Genomic DNA, 15811 nt, shown 5'->3' on the forward strand with positions numbered 1-15811 from the left:
TCCTGCATTCTGTTGAAACAAAGTTCTTTAAGGAATAAAGCTCCCTACCCAGACCGAGTCCCTAAAGGACACAGGTTCCTCCAGGGTGCTTCCTACAAGACCTACGATGGACAACGTGGGTACCAGGACCTCCCGGGCATTGACCTACAGCCCACACTCACAGCGATGCAGACACACAGAGGCCTCCTGTGACCCTTTCAAGTCAGAGATGAACGCTTCTAATGGAAGTGACACTGTTGACCTTGAGCAGCTCCAGACATGCAAACTTAGTAAGAAAACCTACTAGGAAGAAGTGGAAGGAAGCCCCTGCCCCAGGCCGGTCCGAGTCCAGCAGCCCTGGCAACTGCGAGCCCCTGCACGCCTCCCTTCCCCTGATGGGGTCTGCTGGCACCTGTGGGATGATCTGTTTTCGGTGCAGAAGTGCTGGGAAGGCTCGGTGTTCGGGGGCTGCCAGTCATGACCTGCATGCACTTGTGTGCAGGGGCCTTCCTTGCAACCCACAGAGCTTAAAATACGAATCCCAAATTAGTCCTTCAGTGTCCTTTTCCCATTTCACTCGAGGGTATGTTCCCTACTTCCTTCTCTTTTTCAACAAGGTTAGGGGCTCCCTGGTTGGCCTTTCAGGAGACAATCCATGTCTCCATGATCCATCCAATGGGAGTCTTGAGACGCTGACTCCACTGAAGCCAAGGGGGCTGAAGGGATCACAGATGAAACAGGGCATTGCTACACAAGTGGAGAGCTCTGCTAGGCCTCCAGGAGGCCCCAGTCCTTCTGAGGATCACTCAGCACCTACCGAACACATAGCAACACTTCTCCACTGCTCTTGAAAAGAACTGGTTCACTCAGCATCCATAAAACCTGTTCAATTTTATCTCAGTGTCATATTCAAAAAATGCAGCAGGAAGGTAGGCACTATTTGCTCTCTGTATCCATTTATCTAACAATAAGTACCTACAATGAACTAGGAATTATATTTTATTATTTAAAAAATTCAAAGCTGTAAAATACAGCCCCAGGTGAGAGGTTACCAAAAGCAGCCTGAAAGGATCAGAGTCGCTCACTCCCAAAATTCTGCTCTGCAGCTCAGCTGAGGATCAAAACCCCCAGACCCAAGGGAAAGCCCAAGATGGAGATGGTCTTGCCAAAGGCCAAAAGGAGAGGCTCGGGAAGCCAGCCAGCCCGGGAGAGGAGCCAGACGATGGCCTCAGGCAGCGCATAAGGCACAGGGCACGTTGGGGATCTTGGTAGGACCTCCCACCTTGCCCTCCAATTTGGTTTTAAATCCCTGACTTCTTTCTCTTCTCCCAGTTTAAAAAGAAAAAAAAGCCAAAAAGGAAAAATTCATTGAGATACTTTCATTTGTTAAGTCAAATCTAAACTTAAAGTCAGTAAATTGTGTGGTTTTCTTCATCCTTCATTAATGATGAAAACTGTCCATTCAAAAACTACACTAAGACAATGTGTTCCTAAATAGCAATACAGCTTTAATTGTAGGGCATGAATCACCTTGCAAACAAATTACATCACGATGATTTATCAATAGGTACTGTACTGGTTGTTGTCGGGTGTTTTTTTGGCAAACTTAGAACAAACCAGAGAACAAAATGTAAGTCTCCATCATCATGTAGAAAAATAAAACAAACCTAAAGTATCTACCTTTGTGTCAAGTGATTCACACTGCAAAAGTAAAACTGAAATCTACACTTACAGCAGAGTTTTAAAAATCCTTAGTGTAAGAAACATAACCAATTAATACAGATCAATGCTCATTTATATGGAAAATTTTCCTATACAGAGGTAGAGTCCAGTGCACAGGGCTAAAACAATATTCATAGTCTAAACAAGACTGAGTCAGGTTTTACGGAACCCACTTTCAGTTACCAGACTGTATGTACATACATACAATAAATAGACTATACAATTTTTTTAAGTAGTTTAATAAACTCCATAAAATAATAGCAGATGCATTGAAATATTTACATAATTCAATTTTCAAATCTCTCTCATTCAAATAAAAGGGATAAAAATAAGATGTCTGCTTTAAAGGCAGCAGAACCTCTTTCCTGAAATGGATGTTGGGTAAAATACGATACTTTACATGGGAGGAACTAATTTGAGAGGTATTCGTATTCAGTTAAGAAAATATGTCCCTTTTTAAGCTATATAGATTAGGGAATATAAAATGATATTTTCTATATGTTTAGGTCTCTATTTCAAATTCTAAATCCAACTCTTACTTGACGAGAGAAGCTGATTCTGGAACCCATACAGAGTGTATCAACACAATTATAATGGAAAGATAATTAACTTTTCATATTCTGCTTGTTTGCTTTTGAAAGTTTAAGCCAGAAAGAATCTGACAGTATTTCTGGCCCAAACAGTTCCATTTACACATGATACAAATTTCACAGAACCTGACTAGTACTTGGCTTGGTGTTCTTGGGATGCTGGGTGTTTCCGAGTCCCTCCCATTAAGCAAAGCATGTCTCATCTGGAGCAGGCATGTCTGGGGAGCAGGTGGATGAGTTTAGGGCACAGACTAATAACCTAAGATTCCAAAGTCTTCCAAGCTCACACAGGAGGAAGGTGAAACACAGATTTCTGCTGCCATTTGCCTCAAAGACCTGATGAAGGAGAAACTTAGAAACCTCTGTCATTTGTGACCCAAGAAAATGTGCAAACCCCAAAGCATTGTATGCTTCACTGACCCAGATTCTTAAGACTGACGTGGTATTCTATCGTTAACCCTTTAATTTTACTTGCTGTAACAGATTTTTATCCAGCCCATAAGGAAATGAGGGATAGTCAGAAACGAAAAGAGGTGGTCATAATTAATGACGCATAAACCTTCACAGTTTAATTTTGTATAACTTCACTAAGCACCCACAATGAAAATGCAAGTTGAGTTTTTTATTCAATCATTCTGTGAAAAATACCTCAGTAAATAGGAACATTTTGCCCTTCAATGATCTTCCACGGGAATACCCACCCCCACCCCCGTTTTTTTAAATTTTAGATTTTTAAAAAATTTTATACAAATAGACTAACTTTGATTTAAAGTAAACATATAAAAATTGAGAGGAATATTGCTTGCACAATGGACGTGGAAGTAGAGGAGGGGGTGGGCAGGGGGAGGAAGGGCTCCCACGCGGGCCGCGGGGGAGCAGCCTCCACCAGGACGTCAGGGCAGAGAGAAACCACCGCAGGACCAGAAGGCACAAGCACCCATGTGATCTAGAATGTTCCCGGGGGGAGGAGTCGGGGGAAAGGGCTACGTTTGGTTCAGCACTACAGTCAAGTTGATTCTGCCACTGTGGAGAAAACCGGCTAAAATAAAGGTGCACAGAAACGTGACAAGTGCTCCCCCTGGAGAGGAAGAAAGCTCAGAAGACAGCTCGCAGGAGTTGTGCAGAGAGAAACAGCCAGTACTATTTATTTGGATGTCTGTGCCATGGTGGGTACAAACTATATTCTCTGCTCTGTGGGACCAAAACCAAAACAGAAGAAAACAAACAAAAATCCCCCCCCCCCAAACCCCCGAGAAGCAGCAAGAAGGAATGCAAGAAGTCTTACGGGACATACTGATCCAGGTGGGGCGGTGAACGCGGCGTGTGACTTGAATGCACATCCAACTTCGTCACCTACGCCGGGCTTTCCTGTCGGTTCCGGCTACTGACCGACGGTGGGGGGCTTAGGAAGTGGCCAAGCCGCTTTCCGTGCCTCTAGCCGACTTCCTTTCCCTTCCCTTCCTCCTCCAGGGTTAGAGTCTTTCCTCCACGAAGGAAGCGCTGTTCCGGGGCTGGGGAAGGCTGGACTGGATCCCACGGTACCGACTTCGCGTCCTCGGAGCCCTGCTGCGCGTGCGCGTGGCACGGAGGCGCTCATCAAGGCAGCCTGGCGGAGCTATGAATTTTAAAAAAAGGAAGAGAGAAACAAAACCAAACCACCCCAAGACTGTCTTTTCTCGAACTAAAGGAGAAACTGAGGGATGGCACGGCCTCCAGCGGGGACGCCCACGGTTAGGAGATGATGGCCGGGGACCACCTGGGCAGAGTCAGATTGTCAGCACTCGCTGACCGCTTCCTCGTGGGTCTTCGCAGGTCCTTGTACTTATCCTCGCAGAGGCGGGAGATGGCCTGGGGGCAGAGGGGAAGTAATCAGGTCAGCCGGGAGCCAGCGCCCTCGCCCTGGCCGGCCCTCGGCACTGAGGACACTCGGGATGAAGGTGCAGAGGGCCTCTGCGCCTCCTCTGAAGGAGGGCTCTAACCCATGAGCCTCCTTGTCCCCACACTTTCAGCCGTCAAAGTCGGATGGGAAGAGCTGGGTGCACGTGCAAAGCTGAGCTACACACAAGTGCAAGACACAAGAGTCACACAGCTTATCAGTGATGGCCCAGAACCCAGGCCAAGACCACAGGGGCTGGCCCTGGCTCTAACTGGGCTGTGGAGAAAATACTTTGAAAAAATGAAAAATAAAAAGGCAGAATCAAACTTTTTTGGATTCCCAATCGGTAGGGTCATCTGGTAACTTTTTCCTTATAAAAGTGCATGCTGGGAACACTCTTTTTGTGGGTACAGTTTTTAAAAAACGGGTTTTTAAAAAACTTCTTTGACTTAAAAAACAATCAGTGCACATTAAGTAAAAACCGCCATTAATAAGGTTATTAAAATATTAGGTTGTACAAATTAAATCCAGGGCACCTCGTCCTTATTTTACGACACGCAGTATCAGGAACTGCCGCGAGTACACAGCTCAGTCGGCAGCAGTGCACCCGCCGGGCACCAACACCTCTTACCTCCAGCTTATGGGCCCTCTCCCTGCTAAGGGGCTCCAAGGGGAAGCTCAGGTTGTTGGCTTCCGCCAGAGAACGAAGATCAAAATAATACTTGGCATAAACACTGGAGGGCACGTTGATGTTGAACTGGAGCAATTCGAGGAACTGTCGCTCCAGCTCGTTCCTGCAGAGAAAGCCACAAACGGACAGCTCAGCCATTGTCCCCACCTGTGGCCGCCTGGGCAGGCTGCTGGACACAGCCAAGTCCACCTGGTCCAGTGACCGGAAGGATGAGTCCTGATTAACTGGGATGATCACCAGAAAGTGCTTAAGGGCGACCCTGACACTGAGACTGAGTACATCTGTGCACGCGCGCGCGCGCACACACACGGCAGGCTCTGGCCTCACCTTTCCGCGTGAGCCATTGGCTCAAACAGGGCAGAAGATGCAGTCGAGAGCTGTCAAGTGGAGTCCAGTGAGGGCGGACAGCAGCCTGGAGGACAGGCCTCCCCAAGACCCAGAGGACTGCCCTTCCCGGGAGGAGAGGTGAGGACGCGCTGACCGGCCTTCCTCCGGACCACGGGAGGAGGAGCGGTTCCCCAGCCCCAGCGCACACCCATCACCTGCAGGGCATGTGAGGACCCCCTGCTGGGCCCACCCATCTGATCCGGCAGGTCTGGGTGGGCCCGAGAACGTGCATCTCTAACTCTCCTGCGAGCTGCCGCTGCTGGTCCTGTCCGCCCCCTCAGAACTACTCAGCGACAGCCCCTGGTCCACAAGGGAGCCAACCAGCTGTATGAAGACGAACCAGGGCGGCCAGAATGCATCTGAAAACTTCCCTGTCATCAGGCCTACTTCTCGGTAGTTACTGCCGGGGGAGAAGCGTCCTCAGCGACAGGTCTGTCTGGGAGCACTGCTCCAGGGCCACCTCTCCAGGCAGCACCTCGGGATCACTTCTGTCCTTTATCACAGTCTCCCCTCCTTGTCTCCTCGGAGCCAGAAACCGTGACAGCTGATGGTGCAGCCTGGCCCCAGCTCAGCACCTGACATGAGGTTGGTGCTCCATAATTCCTGTTACTGAAAGGAGCGCACCAAGCTCAGCCTGGGCGGAGGGATCCAGGGAAGGCTTCCGGGAAGTGAGAGCTGAACTGAGCCCAGGAAGCGACCAGCTCCGGCGGGGAGGAGCCAGGTGGGGGCGGGCAGCTCGTCTGCTCCCGGCCAGGGGCCCCATCTAGCCATCCGAGCCCGTCTAGCGCTGCTATGACAACGGGGGCGGGAGCACTGAGGCGGCAGGTTCCCCGACGGAAGCTCCCAGGCAGATCAGAAGCGAGAAACCTCAGCAAGTCGTTATCGAAGGCCTGAGCGCCTCAGAGGGGGAGGAACCAAGACGTCGCATTCAGGTCATTTAATCGGAGGGGCTGCTTCGATGCAGCTTCGAGAAAGGAGTAAAGCCCCAAATGTGTGTGTTGTGCTAAACTTTACACTTTTCATGACTTGTATTTATGGCTCCTTTCAGTGAGATTTAATAAGAAGTCATCCTGTGAAATACTGGAACCCAGGTAAAATCTTAAGTGTCAAAAATACGCTAAGGCGGAAGTGTTCTCCTGGGCAACCTGGGAGCTGCCTGTGGACAGACTGCCACCCGGTGGCTAAGAGGTGCCACTGCAGATCCCATTCTCCAATGCCAGCAAGTTTTTAGTATAAATGTTAAGAGAACTAGTCAGCTAGCTATTCCTGCCCCAAATGGTATCTAGACACCACTGCCTCTTGTTGAGGGTATAACTAGGATTAAAGTCAAGAGGAATCTTGTTTTGAACAAGGTGGCAGTTTCCCAGGGTTCCTTAGGGAAAAAACAGCCTTCCTGAATACTGAGTGTTTTCTTGAACAGAATGTTTAAGTTTGGGGGAAATAAAGATTTTAGAGCTTCTGTGTTTTCCAACTAAGGCAAGATTTAGAAAATAAAAATAATTCCCCAAATCTGAATTTCCAAACGGCAGAAGTACATCCTCCAGGGACATCTGACAGCTTGTTATGTGATAAATCATCAAAAAACTAAGTGATGCAGAGAGAACGGGCTTGATGGATTTACTGCCCCGAAGGGGATAATTATAAGGAAATAGTTCTGATGTAAAACTTTATAATAAATAAATTCAAGTCAATAAACAAAAAAATTTAAGAAATATTTGTTACGTTAGATCAACGCTGTAAAGAAACCCAACTGAACTGATGCCATTTAGCAACTTGCAAATGGGGTTCTAAAATGGAGTAAAGAGAGTTGTTTTCATCACCTAATGGCCTGTCGGCTTTTGTAGAAAACTGGGCTCACTTTAAAGACCAGCCAACAAGCAGCAATCCCATTTCTGGGCATAGATCCCAACGAACGGAGAGCAGGGCCTCTGGGAGGTATCTGCACACCCGTGTTCATATTCACGACAGTGTTATTCACAGCAGCTCAAAGGTGGAAGCAACCTACTTACGGTCTGGATGACAGTTATCTTAGTAACTGTTTTCACCTTGAAATGTAATCAGGAACTTTTTAAAACTATGCTCATTTTATTTTTCTTGCTGTCAAAAACTTCATATTTGTCTTACTTTTTATGATAAAGAATGACATGTAGGAAGGAGTCATACAGGTATGCAGCAGGAAAAGGCTCTGGCAAAAGACCGAAAACACAAACAGGAGCTCCCAGGGCAGCACAAAAATGGGGTGCCCAGCGAACCAGCAACCGGAAGAGGGGGGGTAGGGTGGGGAGGAGCCCACACTGGTCACTGGGTCCAGGGACCTGTATGTGGACCGGGACACAGTGGAACCTGCTCCAGCTCAGAGCTTCCTCAAGGAAGCCAAACAAGACGAGAAAAATATTAGCAAGAATCATGTCAGAAATGCCTGTAAACCATAAGGAACTGTAAGAAATTCATCTGATTGAGTGTTTCCAAAACAGCTCATTGCTCCTGGGAGGTTCTGACTCCACTTCTTGTACGCCCAGCCCCTGGGACCCCAGCCCCTGGGCCGCAGCTAAGTGTGAGCTCAGGATGGTGCCCTGAGAACACACAGCCCGACCAGGACAGCACAGGGGGACTTCGAGGACACAACGCTCATTTTAAGCAACTGAACTTGCAAAACGTGACAAAAGCAGTGAAAGTCTTCTCTCTGAACAGAAACAGGTAACATTTTAGCCCATCTGCTGCCAGTCATCAGTCTGCAGTAGATACAGAGCTGGGATGAGCCCCAATGCAGACAGGGAGCAGGAAGGTAAAGGAAGGTTCGCCTAGAATAAGGCTTTCAGCAACTGTGTCCTTGCTCGGCCAGCCCACAACAGACGTGCAATCACATCCACTCATAACCACACTGAGCAGGTCCACAAAGGGGAGGGTTTCCTCTGCAGACACCCCCGCCCACACTTACATGTCCTCCACCGTGATGTCCTTCAGGATCTGGCAGTAGTCCACGTTCCACACGGCCTGGTCGTCCCATACCTTGGAGGCCAGCAGGATGGCCCCCAGAACAATCCGCTTCCAGTTGGCCGGACAGATGTCAATCTCTGCATATGTTAGAAGCCTTTCGAGGTACACCTGGAAGACACGAGCACGCCGGCGCCCGGTGACCTGCCTTGTTACTGCTCCACACCCGCCAACACACGCGAACCAACTCCCAGCTGTTCACTGCACTCCCCCAGCTCAGCTTTAAACAGGAGCTGACAGCCTGATCACATGTATTTTAAAAAGTCAAAGGGCTCAACGAGTCTGAGGCAAAATGGGCTGAGAGGCACACTCCGTAACTGGATGTGTGAATGAGGCCGGCCCTTAAGACTCCGGGGCAGGAAAGTGTTCTAGGAGCTGTGGGTTAATTTCTCACTCTACCAACTATGACATCAACACACATTCAACAAACCACTGGGCTTCCCTGGTAGCGCAGTGGTTAAGAATCCGCCTGCCAATGCAGGGGACACGGGCTCAACCCCTGGTCCGGGAAGATCCCACTTGCTGCGGAGCAACTAAGCCCGTGCGCCACAACTACTGAGCCTGCGCTCTAGAACCCGCGAGCCACAACTACTGAAGCCCGTGCTCCTAGAGCCCGTGCTCCGCAACAAGAAGCCACTACAATGAGAAGCGCGCGCACCACAACAAAGCGTAGCCCCTGCTCGCCGCAACTAGAGAAAGCCTGCATGCAGCAACGAAGACCCAACACAGCCAAAAAAAAAAAAAAGTTCCGTTTAAAAAAAACAAAACAAAACCACCAATGTGCCAAGAAGGAGAACAAAGGATGTGAAAGGAAGAAACCTATTTTTTTCTATCTGTAGTTGTTTCTAAATTAAACTCTTTATTTTGAGGTAATTGTAGATTTACAGGCAGTGTTGATAAACGTATTTTTTTAATTATTATGGTAAAATACACATAAGATTTACCACTTAATCATTTCTGTGGCATTAAGAACAGTCACAGTGTTGTGAAATCGCCACCATCTGTCTCTATTTCCACAACTTTTTCATCTTCCCAAATTGAAACTCTGTACCTATTACAACTCCCCACTTCCCCTCCCCTGGCCCCTGGCACCCACCTTTGTACTTTCCGCCTACGTGACTGTGACTACTCTAGGTACCTTACATAGGTGGAATCGCAGTGTATTTCTCCTTTTGTGATTGGCTTCTTTCATTGAGCATAATGTTCCACATTGTAGCATGTGTCAACATGTCCTCCCTTTTCAAGGCTGAATAATGATCCATTTTATGTATGGACCACATTTTGTTTATCTATCATCCACTGACAGACATTTGAGTGGTTTCCTCTTTCAGCTACTGTGAATAATGTTGCTGTGAACACTGGTGTACAAGTATCTGTTCGAGTCTCTGCTTTTGATTCTTTCGGGTATACACCCAGAAGTGGAACTGCTGGATCATATCATAATCTATGTTTAATTTTTTGAAGAACCACCATACTATCTTCCACGGCAGCTGAACCATTTACATCCCCACCGGTAATGCACAAGGGTTACAGTGTTTCCACATCCTTGCCAACACTTGTTGTTTTCTGTATTTTTTTTTTAATTATTGTCATCCTAATGGGTGTGAAGTATCTTATTTTTTTTAATATTTATGTATGTATGTATGTATGTATGCATGTATTTGGCTTCGCCGGGTCTTAGTTGCAGTACATCAGAGCTTCGTTGCTGCGTGAGGGATCTTCAGTTGAGGCATGCAGGCTGAGTTGCGGCATGCGGGATCTAGTTCCCTGACCAGGGATCGAACCCAGACCCCCTGCATTGGGAGCATGGAGTCTTAACCACTGGACCACCAGGGAAGTCCCTGAAGTGATTGTTTTTAAATGAAATAATTCCAGCTGAAGTTGTAAAATGAAACCAATTGTAATATAGGATTTATAAACTGCCATAATTTAGTTTGAAGACAAACATCAGAAATATCCACAAAGCCCACTGCTTAAGCTGGATCACAAGGTACGAATGCCTTTTAAAGTCCCCCTTCATAAAAATCTGTTTATTGGTATGTTTTACATTTTTCTGAACTGTGGAATGATTACTTCCATAGTTTTTACAAAGGTTGATGACTAATTCTTCTCATTCTACCAAGGAGAGAATCAAAAAGATGTATGATAGGGAATTCCCTGGTGGTCCAGTGGTTAGGACTCCACACTTCCACTGCCGAGGGCGCGAGTTCAATCCCTGGTCGGGGAACTAAGATCCCACAAGCTATGTGGTGCGGCCAAAAAATAAATAAAATAAAATATTTCTTAAAAAAAAAAACAAGCAGAAAACTGAAGCTGGACCTAACTCCAGATTTTTTAAAGCAATTGTTATGAACAGTCTTCATCCAGATCCCTAAGACTCTATTCCTTTATACAGACGAGCTATGTAAACCTCTCCAAGCTCCCCAACGAAACAGCTCCTCATTGACTCAGTACAGAAAGAAGGCTACTCAATTTTCTTCTTACTTTACCATAGTAGATAGATATTAACAGGTACACTAGATAATATTTAAGATAACATTTAGAAAAAAATAACGGGCATCTACCATGTCTGATATTCCACTAGGGCTAACTAGAGGAATCAGACATGAAAATACAGTCCATTACTGAGGGAAGGCAGTTGTTATGTTGGGAGATAAGGCATTCATAATAAGCGCCACTTAACAGCATGTAATTTAGCAGAACTTGCCAGTAAAGCTATACTCAAGGGTCAGCTGCAATTTCTTTAGTAAATTCCCACTTGGGTGTTTTAATTCTCTGCCAAGTAAAATAACAGACAATTGATTCTTTCTCAACACCATTCCCTAGACCGTTGCTAACAGGACACTCTTGCTCAATTAAATTTGCAGATTTACTTTCATAAGAAGGACCGTCCTTGGGAGTCTCTAGAAAATACAGGCCAGTGAGCACTTACTGAGCTACAAAGAGCATTCGGTTGACTGTACAAAATAAAACTGTTAAAGGCACGGGGGAGGAAGAAAATGCAAGCTCATGGAATCCAGGATATGTGACCAAACTTCCGACGATGCTGGAACTTTTCCATGGATTTTAAAGAGCAGCACTGGGTCCATTCATCTTAAGACTCTCGTACCCAGAGCTTAGCCAACTGGGACCTCAACAGCGCTTCCTATTTGCTAGTATTTGAAGGAGCACAAGAATGAGATATTTGGATTCGTCACTGGACACCATCTGAACAACAGCTTTTGACTTCCTTAGAAACCACTAACGTGACCTAAAAAGGGAGTCTTCGGGGTCAGAATGGATAGATTCCACAGGTCGCCTCAACATCAGAGCACCAGCCTCTGCGAGGCACTTTGGGGCTGCAGTCCAGGGGCTGAATGGCAGCCCTCATGGCCATGCAGCAATGGCTGGACCTGCCAGGCCACTCGAGGGGGACCCAGCTGGGCTGGCATGACTGGTGCTCCCTGATACAGCCAGGAGCAAGTGGCTGAAGGTCCTGGAAGCTCCTTGCACAGGCAGGCTGCAGTCTGGTTCCTTGTGTGCAGCAGTGCAGAGCTAACTGTGGGCCCCCCCGCCTCCCCCCGGGCATGCCGCCAAGAGAAGGCCCAGGAGAAAGGCCGAGAGAGATGCAGTTCTGCCAGCTCTAGACCGGGCCTGTTGTGAACGGCTGCTTCTACCTCTAGAGACTGGAGAGAAGGGCAGGATCATCATACATGGGGCTCGCTCAGAGCTCGCAGCTGTCTGCCCTCTGCCCACAGGCCCCAGGCTGACTCGGCCAACCAAGCAGGCCCCAGAGAATCCGTCTGCAGAGCTGGGCCTGCTGTGCGGGCCCCAAAGCTGCTCACCTTTAGGCTGTAGCCAGCAAGACCGCCATATATGTATGCTAATCCCCTGCTAAGCCACCAGCTGATGTCACAGGACAAGAGAAGATTTCAGCAGTTCCAATGACTGACAAATACACATCACTCTCGTAGTACTCCCAAGACAAACTAGCCACCCCTCCCAGCCATCCTCGGAGACAGGGAAACACACTTTACATGTTCTCCATGTCTCTGCAGAAACTGTGTCCTCCACAGGACGCTAACCTTCTCCTTCATGCTAATAAATCCAAACTCTAAGGCACTACAGGGCACGGTCAGGTCACAGTTTTCTTAGGAATGGAAGGTAAAAAAAACCCCACCACATTCCATCTGCAGAAGCTTCAAAATGAATCTTTCATCATGGTGTGGATTTTAGTACTAATCTTATCCACAGTGTCATCTGATTTTCTCACCCTTCCCTCCCCTTTATCACAATCTCCTTTCATTAAAATATCAATCCTGCTGCCCAAGGTGTGTTTTGTTAAGGACGTGACATCCTTTGGAGGAACAAAGCTGAGCAATAAATATGCTTCCCAATCATGACCTAAGGACCTATCATCACTCCAGATCACCAGAGGAAGACTTGTTGAATGTCTGTTAACCTACCAGGCGGCAAGTTCCATGAGAGAAGAAATGAACAAACAAACAGGTTACCGTCCAATCATCCGAGAGTACAGGGCTCTTAGTGTGGCAGAGACACAAAGGGTCCTGTACACTTTCTGTCACACACCAATCTCTTCTCAGGAACTGCAGGGATGACTTTCTGGTCCCTCGGGGCAGCCCGTGCACTGGCAGAGCTTACTTCTTATCTGAGTTGCACACAATGTCAGTGACGAAAGGTCAGTGACAATGGGCTACACAGCCAAATCTATTTCCCAAATGAGATCTGACCTAAAGAGTCCGTCCCTAAGGTTTTCAGAGTCTAAGTAAGGTTACAGATTTTTATCTCAAGTCTTAAAGTGCAGATTTATGTCCATGCTGTCTCTGAGTATCTTACAGACACATATTTACATGAAAATCACAGAAGAGAAGGCAGCAACTACAGCAGTCCTTCCGATATATGAACTTATCACATCTGATCAATGGTATTAAACCTCTGCAGGGAACCAACACCACAAACCTGGACGTTAATGAGGAGGCGCTGGTCCTTCTCAGGCCCTTGGGCTCCGTGCTTCACTTACCTGCACGCAGCATTTCAGCTTTCCTGATTCTGAGTGCGATCTGACAATGGGCTTTAGGTGGGCACTGTGGAGCAGACCACACACGCACCCTCTTTTAGGAGATCCCGTCGCTACCCTCGCAGATAAAAGACAACCCTGAAGTGGTGCTGTGCTTCCCAGGTCCGTGACGGACATTCCTGCCTGCGCCCCACTCCACGACTGCATCACCCTGTGGGCACTCACCAGGGTGACAATGGCACATTCCGCAGTCAGCTGAGCAGCACTGAACAGTGTCCGAACAAACCGGTAAATCTGCTTCTGCTCTGGGTTGTGTTTGTCATAATCTGGTGGCACTTCGCATTTCTGGGAAAGGAGAGATTCTCAATGACTGGCCGCCCAACAAGAATAACAGAGACACGACTGGACAACACCCTGAGACCCCGGGGGAGGGTTACCGAAAGAGGGTGAAGGTTCTCATCGAAAATATCCAAGAGCATCCTTCCATCTGGGTCCCTGGTTGGGGGGGCGGGCCGGGGGGAGAAATAACAGAAAACGGAGTTTACCTTCTGCAAGAATGAATGCCAGTCAAAAGGAAACAAAAATGTATTTTGATTCAGCTGTTATTTCAAGAAACAGAAGCAGTGCTGTTAAGAGATGCTACTGATTATTCATGAATTATAATTTGTTTTTCTTGGGGACAACACTTAGTCATTTTTGAATAGTCCAAGAAATAAAGGTTATGAATCACATTTAGTTTAATTAAGTGAAAATCTAGATTTTCATTTCCTGAGTTTTCAAATGAACCAAATCTAAATTTCTTTAACCTCTTGTTTCTGAGCAAAGGCTGACAGATCTGTTTAAACCATCCTTAGGTTGTGGTCGACAAGAAAGAAGTCTGAGGGTAACAATGAACACTCATAGTGTGTCCTGGAGATTAGTTTGAAAGTTTCACAGCATGCAACTTAACCACTTCGCTAATGAGGAGTTTCATGATTGTATATTGAAAAACAAGAGGGAACATGTAGAAAAGTGTAACTGGTTGTTACCAAGCCGGTAACTGCACAGACCCATTTAAAGTGGCAGTGTTCACTGTGAGCTCAGCGGGGCCGCTGGGCTCTGGGGGGGTCGTCCACACTCCACTAGTGATGGGTCTACCTCCATCTGTTTTATGTCATTTGAGTTTTGTCTAAAATTATTTCTTTAAAAACCAAATTTGGAAACCACTGCTTTGGTTAACAGCACACAATTTTCCAACGTCAACTAGGCTCGCAAGTATCAGAAGGCTGCAGATCTGTCCCTAACACGCACGCCCCGTGGCAAACACTACAGTTTCTGTTCTATGAACTTACTGTCTGCATCAAAATAAAAGCGAAAGAAAGAGCTTGGCAGACCAGCTCAATTTTCATCCCTGTCTTTGCACAGTGGGAACTGTTTTTAAAGCTCTGGGCATTCATACCTGTGCTGCTTTTCACTAGCCTGCAGGACAGACAGCAAAGATTTAGATGAACCCGAATAAAAGCACGGCTCAAGCAGTCAGGACTGGAGAGTGGGGTGAAAACAAAGTGCACCTGGCGCTGAGGAATCGTGATCCCCCTCGACTGCCAACCACCTCTGCCAGGTACTCAAGGAGGAAGGTGAGGGACGCCCCCAACTCCTCAGGCTCTTCAGCCCTGTTCAGTTCTCCTGAGGAGTGAGAGCCCCTGAAACACCATTCAGCACTCTCGAGAAACTTTCACAAGTGATTTTAAAAATCAAAATGTAGGTTCAGAAATATAAATAAGGATTCAAAATTTAAGCTAAAATGACTCCTCTGAGAAGTGGATTTTGCTTTCACTTCCATTAAAAGCTATGAATCTCAGCACAGTCTCTATCAAAGCTAAGGGATCTATCACCAGCCCCTGAGGCTGGGTCAGTATGACTTATCAAAGAGGGAGTCTGCAGACACCTCTTCTCAAGACACTTTCAGGCTACAATCTGTAAATTAATCATGCTTGTTTCCACAGGCTGACTTTTCTGTTGGACTCTCTCCACTTCCTCTCGGCCCAATGTATCACCATTAACCCAGCAGAGCATATCATTTAAAGTCTCAGTGGTATATTGCTTGGGTTCAATTCCCAATTCCCCACTTTACTAGTTGTGTAATCTCAGGCAAATTATTTAAAAAAATCTCTCTATGCCTCAGTTTCTTTATCTGTAAAATGGAGATAATGTCAGAATCACCTCATGGAGCTGTTATAAAAAATTAAATGAGATAAGGCATGCAAAGAGCTGACCAGGGCGGTCAGAGTAAGCATTTAATGGAGTTGGGTCTTATTATTAATAGCTATGGCTACAGATTAGCTTTGAGGCCCATAGAGTCTAAGAACTGAGAAATCGGAGACGCTAATGCAAAACTGTTTTGAGAACACATCTGAGTTTCACCAATGGTATTACATTGCTAGTTAAGACCTAAGTGTTTAAAAAGTGTGAACTACTATCATAGAAATAAGCAGCAAGACGAATCTACACTGTCACTAAGTTATTCTGGTCAAGGTTCGAAGTTCCAGTATCCTACATTTTGTAAGTTCGTAAAT

The 15811-nt window shown here is 46.7% G+C and overlaps 1 protein-coding gene across 1 annotated transcript in view; it reads right to left on the minus strand.

The window, feature by feature from the left end:
- Positions 1-1124: 1124 nt before the first annotated feature.
- CCNY (cyclin Y) overlaps positions 1125-15811 on the minus strand; it is a 129239-nt gene continuing 114552 nt past the window's right edge. The window contains exons 6-10 of the mRNA XM_060006093.2: positions 13694-13751; positions 13482-13601; positions 8184-8350; positions 4799-4961; positions 1125-4139 (exon numbers count right to left, since the gene is read on the minus strand). Of these exons, the coding sequence (XP_059862076.1) occupies positions 4023-4139; positions 4799-4961; positions 8184-8350; positions 13482-13601; positions 13694-13751 (625 nt within the window). The 3' untranslated portion in view covers positions 1125-4022. The remainder of the gene's footprint in view (positions 4140-4798; positions 4962-8183; positions 8351-13481; positions 13602-13693; positions 13752-15811) is intronic.

Source organism: Delphinus delphis, chromosome 2 (genome assembly GCF_949987515.2).
Source record: "Delphinus delphis chromosome 2, mDelDel1.2, whole genome shotgun sequence".
NCBI classification, from domain to species: domain Eukaryota; kingdom Metazoa; phylum Chordata; class Mammalia; order Artiodactyla; family Delphinidae; genus Delphinus; species Delphinus delphis.